Source organism: Rhinopithecus roxellana, chromosome 13 (genome assembly GCF_007565055.1).
Source record: "Rhinopithecus roxellana isolate Shanxi Qingling chromosome 13, ASM756505v1, whole genome shotgun sequence".
NCBI classification, from domain to species: Eukaryota; Metazoa; Chordata; class Mammalia; order Primates; family Cercopithecidae; genus Rhinopithecus; species Rhinopithecus roxellana.
The window spans coordinates 20,532,752-20,548,046 of NC_044561.1; the positions used below are offsets into that span (position 1 = coordinate 20,532,752).

General features: G+C 49.0%; 1 protein-coding gene across 6 annotated transcripts in view; it reads right to left on the minus strand.

Moving 5' to 3' along the window:
* Positions 1–253: 253 nt before the first annotated feature.
* Positions 254–15,295, minus strand: part of MTMR3 (myotubularin related protein 3) — a 143,405-nt gene continuing 128,363 nt past the window's right edge. For 3 of the 6 annotated variants that reach the window (XM_030914143.1, XM_030914144.1, XM_010359501.2), the window contains 6 exons: positions 14,081–14,251; positions 12,685–12,830; positions 9,874–11,278; positions 8,622–8,732; positions 8,070–8,158; positions 254–5,120 (listed from right to left, as the gene is read on the minus strand). In XM_030914143.1, the coding sequence (XP_030770003.1) occupies positions 4,949–5,120; positions 8,070–8,158; positions 8,622–8,732; positions 9,874–11,278; positions 12,685–12,830; positions 14,081–14,251 (2,094 nt within the window). In that variant the 3' untranslated portion in view covers positions 254–4,948. The remainder of the gene's footprint in view (positions 5,121–8,069; positions 8,159–8,621; positions 8,733–9,873; positions 11,279–12,684; positions 12,831–14,080; positions 14,252–15,295) is intronic. The other 3 variants (XM_030914145.1, XM_010359513.2, XM_030914146.1) reach the window with 1 other exon arrangement.

Here is a 15,295-nt window from a genome sequence, read left to right on the forward strand (position 1 = left end):
CTGATGGCCCCACAGGACAGTATGAAAACCGTGGAAGTAGATATCTAAGGTCCCTTCCACCTCTAAACATCAGGAATTCATGTACCCTACCTCTGGAAGACAGTGACCCCCCCTCACTGCCCCCTCCTCACTGACAGCCCCTCTCCTAAGAGGCTGAGCTGATTTATGATTTATACTCTGCACCCAAGACACTGGATTACAGCACAGGCAGGAGAACCACAGTGACAACCCAAATCCAGGGGCTCAGCAACTGTTTGTGGGTGAAAATGATGGATTTATTCAACTTAAATGTTCATCGAGGCTACAGCAGAATCAATGCTGTTACAACAGGCAAGCACTACTGTCAGCAGCAACATACTGTTTATTTCTTCAACAGCATCTGAGCCTCATGGGTTATGTTTTCATTAAAAAAAAATCTTATAAGCCAGTTGGGAAGCTGTTAAAGGCCAATTTTAAATGCCAATGTAAAACAAATTTCACTGAAAATACAATTCAAATACAACTGCTATGAGCACTGTAAGAAAAACTGACTATAACTTAGATATGATAGAAAAGACCTTAAATGGTAAATAAAAGGATAGCAGCATTTAAAAACCTGGTAACTCCCATTTCAGAAGATGCCCTTCCCCTGCCCAGAACTTCATGCCTGTGAACACCTGCCTAGCCTAGGAGAGGCCTGTTCAAGCAGGGAGGCAACTGGTATCTGCACAGAGCATGCAGCAGATGAACTCTACAACAGCCGAGAGGAACGAGGCTTCAGTGCAGTTGTGTGCTGGGTACAGCAGGACTTGTGTTTAAGTGTCAGAGGCTTAGACGGGTCAGCTCTGAACTAGAAGTCTCTCACATATCTGGTCCTGCCCTTGAGAAATCTTGTCAGAAACCTCAACTTAGAACAACTTTCTTGGAAATTAAACAGCTGGGACTCCTGCCACGTTATACAAAACTCCAAATGGATAGTCACTTTGCTCCACAGCCCAGGGCCCACTTTAAATTCTGCTGTTAGCCCTCACCTCATGCAATCAGGTGGATACAGCTGCAGTCCTCAGGACAGGTCACTTGAACCGGGAGCAGCTAAATGAAATCCTGCAACAGCACCTTCAAATCAGCCCTCATTTCTTAAAAGATCAACAGAGGTCAGGGCTAGAGTTAACTTCAACAGGCATGGGATCTCCTAGCCTCATGTGCAAGCAGCCAAGTATATCAGGATATACCCTTAATTCTTATCTTGATGTTTTTTAACAGCCAGAGATCATTTAACAGGTCCTCCAGCACCTTCTGTTCATTCTCCTTTACATCTACCACAATAACATTCTAACTCATAGAATATTCTTTGCTAACATGAAAAGTAAGAGTTTGCATATATGCAAATTAGAGGAAAACTTTTCTGCACACCCTCACAGAGAATCTCAGTGGATTAAGGCAGCTGTAACTTGTTTTGGACTGCAGTTACTGAGGCCAATGTATAGAAGAAAGGTAACTAGAGTGCCAGGATAGGAAAGTTCTGAGATGAAGACAACCTGGCAGCTCAAAGTCACAGTTCGTGCCCTGTTGCTTCAGACCAAATTCCCCCTACAGCCTCAAGCAAGCCGGCCTTGCCCACAGAGATCTCCCTTTCTCCATATGCAGCCACCTCCCTCAGGGCAATTCCTTGCCTTGGATCCTCACTGCACCTGCCTCACCAGTATCTTGGCTCTTCATCTTCCTACTCCCAGAGAAGTTTTCCATTTAGGAGCTCATAACGGCCTTGCTGGGCTGTGCCAGTGTTTTAATTTGCTGGGGGCTAGCCCACAGGAACAATAGTGGCTGTGTGTAGACACGCTGGCCATGGCACACACTCATGTTTTTCACAATTTCATCTGAATGCACAGACTGGGCTCCCTGGCGGACTGAGGGTGGCTGAGATGGCACTTTCTCCTTCCACAGAAGAATTATTTCTTGTTTTCAAATGCCTGCTGGGTGGCACTTACAGCTTTCATACTAGAACCAGCTTAGCTAGCTTTCTGTGTTTGTGTTCTTTAGGTAGAAGGTACATTCAGAAAGTGACCCTAGAGAGACTGCCCCAAAGAGTGAAGGCCTCTGGGGAGCTCTGAGCAGGCCACTCTCTGGATCCTAGCCAACTCACCACAGATGCTGGGCTGGTGACTCTGGAGCCAGGCAACCCTCAATACCAACCTTCCCAAGGGAGGAAGAGCATAATATATCTCACCCACAGACCCATGTGATGGAAGGGATGCCCAACAGCGCTGTAGGGGATAGAAAACTCTATCTCTGTGAAGAGCAAGAACTAGTACTGAAGTGACTAGATGCCACAGCCCTGCTGTAAGAGCTAAGGAGCAGAGGTTCCTCTGTGTGGAGAGGGTGGGAAGGAGACCTCTAGTTGACTGCATAAGCCAATCACATCTAATTCCATTTCTGCCCCCAGTTTTCTCTGCCCACCCATAGTCTACCCTTCAAGAACAACAGGCAGAAGCATTTTCTCACCCCTACCCCACACCTCCTTCCACTCCCCCACCAAAGGGGCCAGAGTACTGGCTGCCCTGAAATCAGAGCAGCGGCTAAAAATGGAGCCTAGAGGCGAGAGGTAGTTGTAATGACTACTGATGTGCCACTCTTCAGAGGAGAAGGAACAGCTGCCAGGTCAGACGCCTGACTGCTTTGCCCTCTTTTAGCCTGGGAGATTTTAGGAGCAAAATCACTGAGGAAATGCGTTCAGTGCTTGGACATCATGGTGAGACTCCTTGCCAAGGTCTAGAGTCGGAAGGCTATCTGTAGCTTTCTTTTGCCAAAGGTCCGTTTCCCAGCAGGCCCTCAAACACTTATGTGTGAGAGGGAAAAGGGACGAAGAGGGGGGGGATAAACCACAGGGTGAAGAATTAGGAAGTGTTAGCAAATGCTACCATGTGGAACACTCAACTTTATTCACTTTATTTATATATTTAACAATTCTAAAGTATTTACTTCTTGCTTTGACAAAAAATGAAAAATATAGGAGCACTGACTCCTCTTTAGGAGAAAAGGGTTATATGTACAGCTATGGAGAGTTACGGTTCCTCCTTTAACAAAGGAAAATATTAATAAAAAAGTGCTTCATTGATCAAAAAAGAGCTAAGAGCTGCAAGCATTTATTCACACTGTACATCAGACCCAAGAAACCCGTATCATAACCTCTTGGCACCTGTCACTAGGAACTGCACAATCTTCAATTAGACCAACTTTTCCCCTACCTGCACGACCAGATGACACAGAAAGTGGTAAAGAACTACACCCTGTTTCACCACACTCAAACTCTGAGCAACCTGTTGCCACTGGAAGTCAGAGACATGCTCAGATGCTCTGGGCTTTGCCTGAACTGAGAACACCAGGGAAGCCTTCTGGGCCACGCCGTAACACACCCAGGCACGCACAGAAGCCACCTTCCTGAGACACAGCTTGCCCTTGGTCAGGGAACTGCTACCAAAAGAGAAGAGCAACACAGGGCAAGGCCAGAGCTTAAGCATTCCCTGACCTTACCCCTAGTCCTCACCATGATCCACCCTGTCACCAGTTAGCAGCTTTCAGCAGAGCCAAGCATGGCCTCCCCAAGAGGGAGGGCAGGCACAAAACATGGATGCCAAGATTACAAAGCACAAACCTACCTCTTCTCCAACCTTCCCCACACCCACCTCCACAAATATTCTTGATTTAAGGCTGTTTTTGGACCATATCAAAGCTCACTGAGGAAAGGTGCCCCGAATCTCCTCAAGGCCATGTCACTTCTCTAAGGAACCCTACAAAGTCACCAAGTGGCCCTTCACTGCTGGACAGCAGCCAGAGAAGTGCCCACTCAAGACAGCCAGGAGTGGGGAAGGGGGACTGCTCAGCCCTTCTTCCTGTTCCAAGAAGAGAAGGAGAAAGGTTGATTGTATGAGGACCTGCTCCCTTTTCCTAAAGGGAACTCTAAAGGCTGATTCTACCCCTTAAAGGGAAGATCCATGATTGGTTTGGTTTGGGAACGGGGGATTTCTGGAACCCTGAGTCTGGATTTCCCTGTGCTGGCTGAAGAAGAGATTGTTTAAGGGACCAGGCCCCAGAATGGGGACCCAGGTGTATCTAGGCTCAGGGCAGGCTTTGGCCTTGAGTGCATAACTATTTTGGCCAGTCTGTACTCATGCCTGAGGGTGGGAAGTGCTACACAGCCTGGCCCAGGGAAGCAGCCCCCTGAAAGCAAAGGGGGCCCAAGACAATCTGGGTCAAGTTAAAAATGGAATCCCACGGGGAATAACATGATGGCTACCTACTCTCAGCCCCTCACCTGCCTCAAAGGAGCACCCACTTTCCTTTCCCAAAGAGGGGCCTAAGGGGATGCCATTTACCGTGTGCCCCTCCCTCCAAACATCAGCCTCATTTATCCATCTGTGAGAGGACTGGCTCAGCTCCTCACAGGAAGGAGATGATGCCCTGGGCAGTGCTCTTGGGGAATATGCTTCCAGCCTCCCCAGCAGCAAAGGGTTCCCAACCAGCTCTGATGTGGCAGTGGCGTGAGGAATGGTTGCATGTTAGCACTGGCTTTCTTCCCTGCTCACGGTCTCAGATCCCCATACTCCTGGCTCTGACAATTCTCCTCCCAGGAGAAACAAGCCATCCCTCGGTGTCACCTGACAGCAGGCAGCTCGGCAGTTAAGCAGGCCTGGCAACCCCTGGTCTTCCATCAAAAAAAAATTAAGACAACCAAGGGAGAGATTCCTTTTTTGAAGGCAAAGAAGGAGGATGGAAAAGGTAGGGAGAGAGTAGTAAGGACAGGAAATAAAAATCAATCTACAATCCAGTGGTGCATCCCAAATTTCTGTCACTCTGTACAGGTGGTTCCATGCCCCCATTCCAAAGTGCACGGGCCTCTTGGTCTGCCCAGGCTGTGTGGGCCTGTCATAGGAACAGCAGCTTGGCCACTGCCCACCCAGGTCACTGAGCTTCAGTTGGAAGTGGCAGCAATGGGCTTATCCAGTTCAAGGTCAATGCTGGAGCTCGTGGGACGTAGGCTGCTATAGCAAGACTTGCATACTCGACTGGGTTCAAAGAGCTGCTGGCTGGGAACTGGAACCTTCTGGTTACAACAACTGGAGCAGAATACGTTTCCACAATTCCTTGAGATGAGAAGAAACAGAACAATGTTAGTTTTGGCCAGCAGGTATGCGGTAGGGAAACCAACTTCAAAAGACAAAGTTTGCTGTGTGTAATTTGCATGTGCTGGAGCTCCTTGAGATCAAACCTTTCATCTCTCTAGCCCAGGAACAAGCTGGGTAGGGAGGGTGTCCCTACCTAGCAGAGTCACATGTCATTTTCACTTCAGGGCCAAGGATACTTGGCTGCCTCACCACTGACTCAAGGGTACCAGGTATACAGAAGAATGCTGCTCAAGAGAGATCTGTGAGAATGCATAGGCCTAACAATGGGTTAAGTCCTGATCCAGGAGAACCCAGTGGCCACACCAACCTAGGCAATGCCCTCTGTGTAGCTTGTGATCACAAAGGCCAGGCTCCTCAAACAAGAGAAACAACTACCCAGCCTCACTGGGGAGTAAGGAACCTTGCCCAACGGCCACTTCTCCAGAGAATCAAAGGCAGAAACATGGTAGATAGACTGTTGCCATTTTGGACTGCTCTGCTGGCAGCATGCAACGCCAGGGACAAGCAGCCTGTGATGCATGCTCAGAGGGTGAAAGAGGAGAGATGGGAGGACAAGAACACAGATGAACACACGTGCACACACACCCCCTTATTAGATACGTGTCAGTCAATTATGGCTCACTCCCCAACCCATGCATCTCCAGGGAAAACCAGAGTTCTACCAGAAGGCCAGAATGCACTCAGGCCCCAGGCCTCCCTCTCCTCCTCTCCTGAAAGCTGGATTCTGAGGCATCTGTGCAGCACAGGCCTGCAACCCCAGACGGATGCCCATCAGAGCCAACAGGAAAGGGAACTGGCAAAGAATGAGTTTCTGCCCACCTTACAACTCTACTTTTCCTGGGCCCTGAGGTACAAATCAATCCCAATGAGCCTAAGAACAAGAAATCCCAAGGAGCCTGACATAGCCCACCAAAGACTGAGGGAAGGCAGCTTCTTAGCCAGGATCACTCTCTAACTTTTCATTTATGCTGTTCGGAATGCAAACCCACTGTTGGATTACGGATCACTTAGGCACAGGAGGAGAGAAGACTGAAGACCAGTTGGGAACAAAAGAATACCACAAAATGAAAGGGGGGACATGGGGCAATGGAAAGACAGAAAAGAAAAACACAAAATTCATCTTCTAGAATGTTGTAAGTACTTCATAACTAGTTCTAAAAAGCATGAGTCAGCAAAAACCTGTAGTTACACAGAAAAATTTCTGAACAGCTACACTTCTTTAACATCCCTGCTGGAGTTCAGCTCAAAAGCCTGACATGAATTTGATGCTTTTCTTTTCTGAGATGGAGTTTTGCTCTTATTGCCCAGGCTGGAGTGCAATGGTGTGATCTTGGCTCACTGCAACCTCCACCTCCCAGGTTCAGGCGATTCTCCTGCCTCAGCCTCCCAAGAAGCTGAGGTGACAGGTATGCACCACCATGCCTGGGTAATTTTGTATTTTTAGTAGAGGTGGAGTTTCACAATGTTGGGCAGGCTGGTCTTGAACTCCTGACTTCAGGTGATCTGCCTACCTCAGCCTCCCAAAGTGCTGTAATTACAGGCGTGAGCCACTGCACCTGGCTGATGCTTTTCTATCTGACTTCTTTCAGAGGACCCTAAAAGACGCTAAGTGGAGTATTTCCCTAACGTCTTCCATGCTAAAACAATTCTCTGGAAAGATCACCTCTGTTCAGTTCTGGTCTCTTTAAAAAAAAAAAAAAAAGTGGCGGGGGTGGTGGGGGGAGGAAGGGAGAAAGCAGCAGTGATGCTGTTTGACCTGGAAATTACTAGCATTATTCTGGCATCTCAGTGAATCACTGACCCAAAATAAATAGCTCTGAAAATCCAATTGGCTCCCCTACAAGACCAGAAGACAAGAAGCACTACTTCTTGTCACAAGCAAGACGGCCTGGCTGACCTCTGTGATCAGGAGAGGAGCACATGGCTATAGCCTGACCCACCCTTGATGGCCTCTCCTCAGCTGCTTTGAATCCATCCCCTTCAAGTCCACCTCTGCCTGCCCGTGCACCCCAGGCCCCAGGCTTCACCCCAGTGAGTGCAGAGAGGGGGAAATGATAAGAGTTAGTGTGGAGAAGTTATTGTAGATGTGCAGACACCACAGGCAGATTGTTGCAAATGCTCACCACGTTTGATCAACACGGTCAGTGTCCCTGCAAGGAGGGGAGAAAAAGCTCAGAAGAGAAGCCAACCAAAGCTATCTGGGCTTGGGGTGCAGGGTGGGGAGATACATGTCCTAGAAGCTTCATTGCTAGGCAAAGAGGTTGTTCCATTTTCAATCCAGGTTCACTCGTGTGGGTGAGCTATGGCACGATTCAGATAAACTTCCAAGAACACTGAACATCCGCCAGACAGTCAACATCCTAGCTGGGACAAAGCATCCCTAGTAACTCACTACCCCAACCCAGAAGGAAAAAGAAGTCAGAAACCTTAATGATGGGAAGACTGTCCTCAGCTGTCCCTACTACTGCCCAAGCTATGACTGCTCACCAATGGCACAAGGGAAAACAAGTGTGGGGTCAGGGAGCAGGAAAGGAATAGGAAAATAGTTCCCTCCCCATCACAGGAAAACTGGTTTTGCTCATAGTAGCCATGTTGAATGGGAAGAAATGTTATGCTGAGAATGAGAAATCGTGGTTTCGGTGGTGGCTGTTGTTCCACCAATCTGGGAAACAAAACCAAATGCTACCATTTGCACATTTCAGAATTTAATAGTGATTCCTCTCAATTTCAACAAAGATGCCAAATGCAGTTTTGCAAACACCAATTTCAGAGGCACAGGAAGATGAGACCATGGGTCTGCCTCAGACAGAACACTGAGATGCCCACAACCCTCTACTCTGCAGGCTCTGTGGGCCAACCCTCAGCCTCCACACCCAGCCCACCCTACCAAACCCCTTTCAATGGTACCTGCAGTGGTGCTTCCTACTGGCAAGCCAGAAGGCACTGTCACACGCATAGCAGTGGGCGGCCAGGTGGTCAGGAAGCCAACGGGTCATCTGCAAAACAGATGGGGCCAGGTTACTGACAGGAGATGGGTCATCCAGCTGGAGCCAGCAGAGCCATGCTGGAGGCAGCAAGAGTCACAAGGACCACATTGGCTCCAGTGGCACCAGCCCAGATCTGATGTCAACAGTACAAGAAAGGCGTCCAAATCGTTTCCCTGGAGGGGACTCCAATCTCCCCTGAGATAAAGTAGCAGGCAGCAGCACCCTGGGTCACTGTGAGAGCTGGCAAGGCTCCAGTTCATAGAGGCAATGAAGAGGGAGGGCCAGCTTGCTGAGTCTCCCTGGCTCAGAAATCCTAGGCTTCATGTGGGTTCCCAGGAGCTGAGGTGCCAGAGGCTCAAGGCTAGCTGTGCTGTGAGGTGCTTCCTTGGCCAGGGGTATGGGGTGGGAATGGGGGTGAAGAACCACAAAACAGTTAAATGGACGGCACTCAGAGCAGGGGCTGAGCCTGTACCTCCGTGTCCTGTTTATCCACCTGCTCCCAGCTGGCTTCAGAGAAAATCTCTGTGCTGCAGCGAGACAAACAGTTCTGATCCAGATTGCTTTCCGAGTCGGGGATTGAAGTCTGTTGGCAAACAAACACAGCTGAACAGAATGAACCTGGTCTCCTCCCAAAAGTAGAAAAGGCCTGGTGAAGAAGGGAGCACTGAGGACTCTGGGTGGGGCCGGGTGCTAGGACTGCCGAATCTGCAGATGCATCAGCCATCAAGAACTGGGTGAAGAAGTGCAGTGTGAGCCTGGGCTCAGCTGGGAGATGGATACACAGGTTGTGTGCAGTGACTCTGGAGTGGAAAGACAGGCCTCAGGGTTCCAGAAAGTGAGAGAGAAGTGACCCAAATGGAATGAGAATTCTGTATGTCAGCTGCTCCAGTGGGCCTGTCCATCCAAACCTGCCTGCCACTTAGTTAAAGCTGAGTGCTTTCCAGATGCCCTCCTTTTTTTGGAAGGACTCTCTGGGAACATGAGAAACTATCATTAGCATGAAGGAAAAGCCAAGTCACTCTGAACTGAAAGTCATTGGATGTGCCCGCCTTTAATGCACGCTGACCACTTGAGAGCCAGGCTCACAATTGTACTTGAGCTGCCTGAGTCAACTCCACCCAGCGAAGAAAGAATCTCCTTGAGAACCTCCCCTCTGGAACCCCTTTTCAGCCACCAACCCCCATCAGAGCTAACTCCTCAACAGTGCTAGAAACCAGTCCCTTCTCTCCATTTCTATTGCCAGCATCTGCCACAGGGTGGGGTATAAATATTTGTTTAAAAAGAACTGAACCTTCAAAGTCATAGCCCATGTCTGGAAGGGCTAATACTTTGCAGTTACTGAGGTAGAACAGGCACTAAAATCTGACAGGAATAACTTGGCATTGCCCTACAGATGTCATTCTGCCCACGGGTTCAAGCCCTTCTGAAGACTTATGATCCTGTGTCTGAGAGATCTGACCAACCATGTAGTGCATGCTAAGTCTCTTCCTCTCCAACGGCCTCAATAGGACATCTGTGGAAAGTAAGCAAAGCAGAAAACAGGCAGGCTGCCATCGCTGTGGCAGAGGCTCATCTCCAGCCTCTCTTAACAGGGCTACTACTCTGGACCTTTCCAATCCTTTAACAACCTGTACCAATCACCATGCTCTTGGCACAAAAGACACCCAGCCTTAGTGTGCCCTGTCTCCTTGGGCAGCTATGGAGGAATACCACAGCCTACTCACCACCTCATCCCCAAAGTCTCCATTAAAGTGTAGGGAGCTGGTCAGGTACTGGCTCTCCAGGCGACTCTTCAGCTCCTGGACTTGTTTCTTCAAAGTTTCTACTTCCTGCTGGTGGCCTGACTCAATCTGACGCAGGCGCTGTTGGATTGTGTCCGTGTACACTGACATGCCATCATCATCCAGGTGGCTGCGGGAAGGCTGGTCGGGGCTACTGGTTGCAGATGGCCTCCCTGAGTGGCTATGCAGCCACTTATGGTGCAAGTTCCTTGAGTGTAAGTGGGCAGAGCTGCAGCTCATAGCAGACAGCTGACGGCTCAGTGAGTCCTTGCTCCTACCAGCCTCCCCATTGGCAAAATGCCCATTGGGTGTGGGGTACATCTGGAGGGTGCTAAGACCTGGGGGCTGCTCTGAGGCCCTGTTTTCAGTCTCTGGGGCACCGTTGCACACAAGCCCCTCTTTACATTCGGCTAAAGGCAAGGCACAAGGGGAACGTGTCAGGCTGAGAGTGCTGCCAGGGGAAGTCCTATGCACCATAGACCCCACTTGGGGCCTCTCAACCAGGCTTATCTCTGAAGGGCTGGGTTCCATGGTCTGGGGAAGCCTGTCCTTGCCACTATTAACAAGGCAAGGTCTATGATGGCCTTGGGGCCCACTTCCTGATTCCACCTTATCTTCCACTAACATGTCTGTAGAACTGTCCACATTTGGTCCTCTGGTCTCAAAAGGGACTTGGGAAGGTAGCAGAGAACATGACTGTGAGGTACCATAGCCAACTTTTGCATCTACTGGGATTGGAAGAACTGCTTCCTCCCTACCCTCTGCCTTCTCTTCTATTCGAAACTGCTCCACAGGGACCTCCAGGGAATCCTCATCCCTCGAGGGGAACTGGAGAGAACTGAGGAGAACACTGAGCCCACCCTGCTGTTCAGAAATACCCTGTGAAAACACAGGCCGGCTCATGTCCAGATGGCTCCTCAGAGCAGCGTCACCCAGTTCTAGGTCTTGGTGAAGTCCAATGGCTGAGGCCTCAGGTGTCTTCCTCCTGCTCTCCTTTTCTAAGAGAGGATTCTCTTTACCCTCCTGCATCTCAATGCCTGCCCTGTGGGCAGGCTCCTCTACTCCACTCTCCTCTTTGGTGGCCTCCTGCAAGATGTTCTCCATCTGCCCCTCGGCTACTCCAGCTGCAACGAAAAGCTCGGCACCCCCCGGCACTCTGGTGGGCTTCCCTAGGCTGTCGGCAGAAAGGGGGTCCTCTCCAGGGCCAGCCAGGCTGCTCAGCTCTAGCGAGCGCCGGTGTTCCTGCCACTTCTCATTCAGGCTGGGGTCGCTGCAGCGCCGGCTGGCTAGAGGCACTGTGTTGTCACAGGCTGTGCTCAGATTGTCATATGATCTAGTCTTTGGTAGCCTACAGGAAAGAAATTTGGAGGAAATGAAAATCTTGGAAGCTGTCTGGAGGGACGTAGGAGACAATAGGTTTTAACAAGCAATTGCTTCATAACTGGGTCCGTTACAGCTACTCATGGAGCTATAGCATCTCTGGAGCGAGGCCCAGACTGCTGGAGCGGCAAAGCTCCGGAACAAGTCCTCCTCCTAGTGTGCAGATTCCTTTCACCCTCCCCCAACCCCATGCCCCATACATACAAATGAGCTAACAGCAAATGTTATTTTTTTTTTTTTTTTTTTTTTGAGACGGAGTCTCACTCTGTCACCCAGGCTGGAGTGCAGTGGCGCGATCTCAGCTCACTACAACCTCCTCCTCCCAGGTTCAAGCGATTCTGCCTCAGCCTCCTGAGTAGCTGGGATTACAGGTGCCTGCCACCACAGCCAGCTAATTTTTGTTGTATTTTTAGTAGAGATGGGAGTTTCACCATTTTGGCCAGGCTGGTCTTGAACTCCTTACCCCAGGTGATCTGCCCACCTTGGCCTCCCAAAGTGCTGGGATTACAGGCGTGAGCCACCGTGCCCAGCCTGCAAATGCTATTTCCAAAAGACATTCTTCATGATGCTGCTGTGTTTCTCAGTGGGTGGCAAAGTAGCACTGGTGTTTCTTGATATTACAGTATTTTAAATTAATGCGTTATCTATCAGTCTGTATTTAATAAAGCTAATGCTCAAGTGACAAAGCCAAATTTTTTCTTTTCTTTTTCCTGAGACAGGTCTTGCCCTGTCATCCAGGCTGGAGTGCAATGGATCTTGGATCATTGCAACCTCCACCTCCCAGGCTCAAGCGATCCTCCTGCCTCAGCCTCCCAAGTAGCTGGGACTACAGATATGTGCCACCACGCTTGGTTAGTTTTTGCATTTTGGGTAGAAACGGGGTTTCACCATGTTGCCTAGGCTGGTCTGGAACTCCTAGGCTCAAGTGATCCTCCCGCCTTGGCCTCCCAAAGTGTTGGGATTACAGGCATGAGCCACCAAGCCTAGCCCCAAAGCAAAATTTTCTGTCATCTGACAGTATCTGCCTTTTACGCCTCAGAAGACAAATCATGGCAAATAGGCAGGGGCACAGAGTGCTGGGGAAAACACAAACCAGGGGTCACAGAAAACCTGGAGGATTTGCTCTATCACTGAGGAGCTGCTCAGTGCATGCAAAACAACATGAAGCAACAGGGCCCAACTCACTCCCAGAAACAAGGCTCTTACAGCCTTGTAACCCAGAAATCCCTATAACTTCCCTGAAAAAACTGCAGAGATCTAAGAAAGATATTGTGGAGGCAGATAACATTATGATCTCTAACCATCCCTGGACATGTCCCAACACAGGAATACACCACACAGGCTGTCAGGCCCGTGGCATCACCCTGGGCTCACCGGCTCAGGGGTGGATCATCAGGGCTGGTGCCTGGGGCTGGGTATGGTGCACAGCTGTCGTCCACAGGGGTGGTTGGGGATGGGCAGGGCAGGTACACTGCACTCCACAGCATCAGGTTACGCACATGGCACACAGGGTACAGCACCTGAGGAGGGGGGAGGACACAGGTTTAAATAGGTCCCAATAAGTCTTCTAGGATGTCTGGAAATGAGGATCAAGAGCAAGCACCAAGCTGGAATACCAAACAGGGCTGACCAGATCTCCACAAAGCAGCAGCACCAATGGATACAGGTCTATCCCAAGAGGACCAATACAGGACTAGACATTTTTATTTTTCACCTAAGAGCCTCTTGAGAGCATGAAAATCTAAAATATTTTTTTAGATCCCTTTCTCATTATAGTTATTTCTTGGGTCACCTTCAATGTCTGACTTTCATCAGCTTGATTTGTTGCTTTTACTGCCTAAGAAAGTGAGTCATTCTATTAGATGCTGATTGTCCATCCTGCTGGCACAAAAGCTTGGCTTCAAGAAACACTGTCAAACCCATTTTATAGGATCATTTAAATTAATCATGTGAAAAGGAGGAAACTTTTCTGCTGTGTTGTTATTTCCTCAGAAGGCGCACTGAAGGGGAGAGGCAAGCAGTCAGCTTAAATCTTTTCTGTGATTACTTAAATGTAATCAGAACCATATAAATAATCCAGGAAATCAATATAAACTCTGATTAGCCTCCTTTTGACTTCTTTAGGGTTTAGGATACATTCTGACAAAGACAATATTACTATGAAACTGACACATATGTCTATGTGCCTCCTTTTCTCGGCTTAACAGAAGGTATTCATTCCTTCGGGGAACAAAGTCTTAAAGGGCCTGCCAGCTTTTCATGTGAGCAGAGAATCACACAGACAGACAGACAGACACACACACACACCCCAATGTCAAACACAGTTTAGTGTTCTGAGAGAAGCTATGGTGGGTATCATTGTTTACTGACACTGGGAGGGTGCTGGGGGCCTGGTGGCAGCTCCTTCTGAGCTATCAGTGCATCAGGAAGCAACTTAAGTGCCTCTCCCATAAGACAGAACATGCTAGAAATAAGACAGAACATGCTAGAAATTAAGCTCTGGAGGCAGTGCCAAAAAAGATTCGTGTCTAGGGTGGCAAAGTAGAGATCTGTGTTAAACCGAACCACCCTCAGCAAGTAGTCATCAGAAACAGGTCAGAGTACCATCAGAAGCAGGACTTCCTCAGGACAGAATCATACGGGAAAAATGGAATCAGTCCATCCAGAGATAGAGATGCCTTCACAAAAACAGTCACTACTCAAAAAGGCTCTCATATGCAACCCCAAATTCCTTCTGCTGATCACAGTGGAAAGGCTGAAGGATACATACGGCTTCTGACTGAGAGGAATACAGTAGGTTTTTGAAAGCCTTGTTGCCAGCCCGAAGAAGTGACCACACGGAACATGTCCGTTCCTGAGTATGCTTCTCCCCTCTCTCCTTGGCATTGTTGCACAGGAATGTTCCAAAGAGGCAGGAATAGGTATGCTGTACCAGTTTCACCTATGGGATTCCAATAAAGCATAAATTAAGCAATCAGGCATGCATACTCTGAGAAATCAGCTCAGCCGAGCCACCTTATCCTGGCATCCCTAAGAACACTTCAATTTACTCTGTTAGGACGGGGAACCCAGTAAGCCATGCAGTAGCCTCCTCCTCCTCACACCACCAATTCCAGGACCCAACCACCTGAGTCAGACAGGTTGTTGGTATCCCCATTCCTCTTAGCTTTCCTGATAAACAGTCTGAGATTCTGAATTAACAGCCACCCTCACAAGCGCCAGAGCATATGAACGGGGTACAGGAGCACGTCCGTGTACAACTCAAGTCTGAGCTGAGAGTATACTTGTAAAACTACTTATTCATTCGACAAATTATTGAGCATTTCACATGCCCCAAATATGACTAAGGTGCTAGACATGCAGCAATGACCAGCAAATTCTTCTGCCCTGATGGAGCTTGCTCTAGTCATAGGTGAAGAGTTACCAGTGCTATGGAGAACAAGGCAGACTGAGATGGACAGGACATGTATGAGGCAGTATAGGATGGCCTCACTGGCTGGTACCCAATGGACATGAAAGAGCAGGCATGTGGGTATCTGAGGGGAAGCACTCCAGGCAGAGGCAACCACATGTGCAATGGCTCTGAGGTAAGCACATGCTTGCAATTTCTGAGGTACAGCAAGGAGGCCAGTGTGACTAAACGAGACTGCACAAGAGGGAGAATGGTAGGAAATAAACCTAGAGAGGTAGCCTCTAGGAAGGCCCTGGAAGGCCACTTTAAGGACTTTGGCTTTTACTTTGTGTAAAATGTAACTAGAGGTTTTTAAGCAAAGGAATGATACAGGCTGTCTTATGTTTTAGAAGAGACTCTCTATGCTGGGATGACTCAACTAGGGCAGGAGATGATGGTGGCTTCAACCAGTGTGATACCCGTAAAGATGGCAATAAATAATCATGTTTTAGATATATTTTGAAAGCAGAGCTGTAGAATCTGACTAAATGTGAAAGAGGGAGCGAGGCAGGGAGGGAAGGAGGAAGGGAGGGA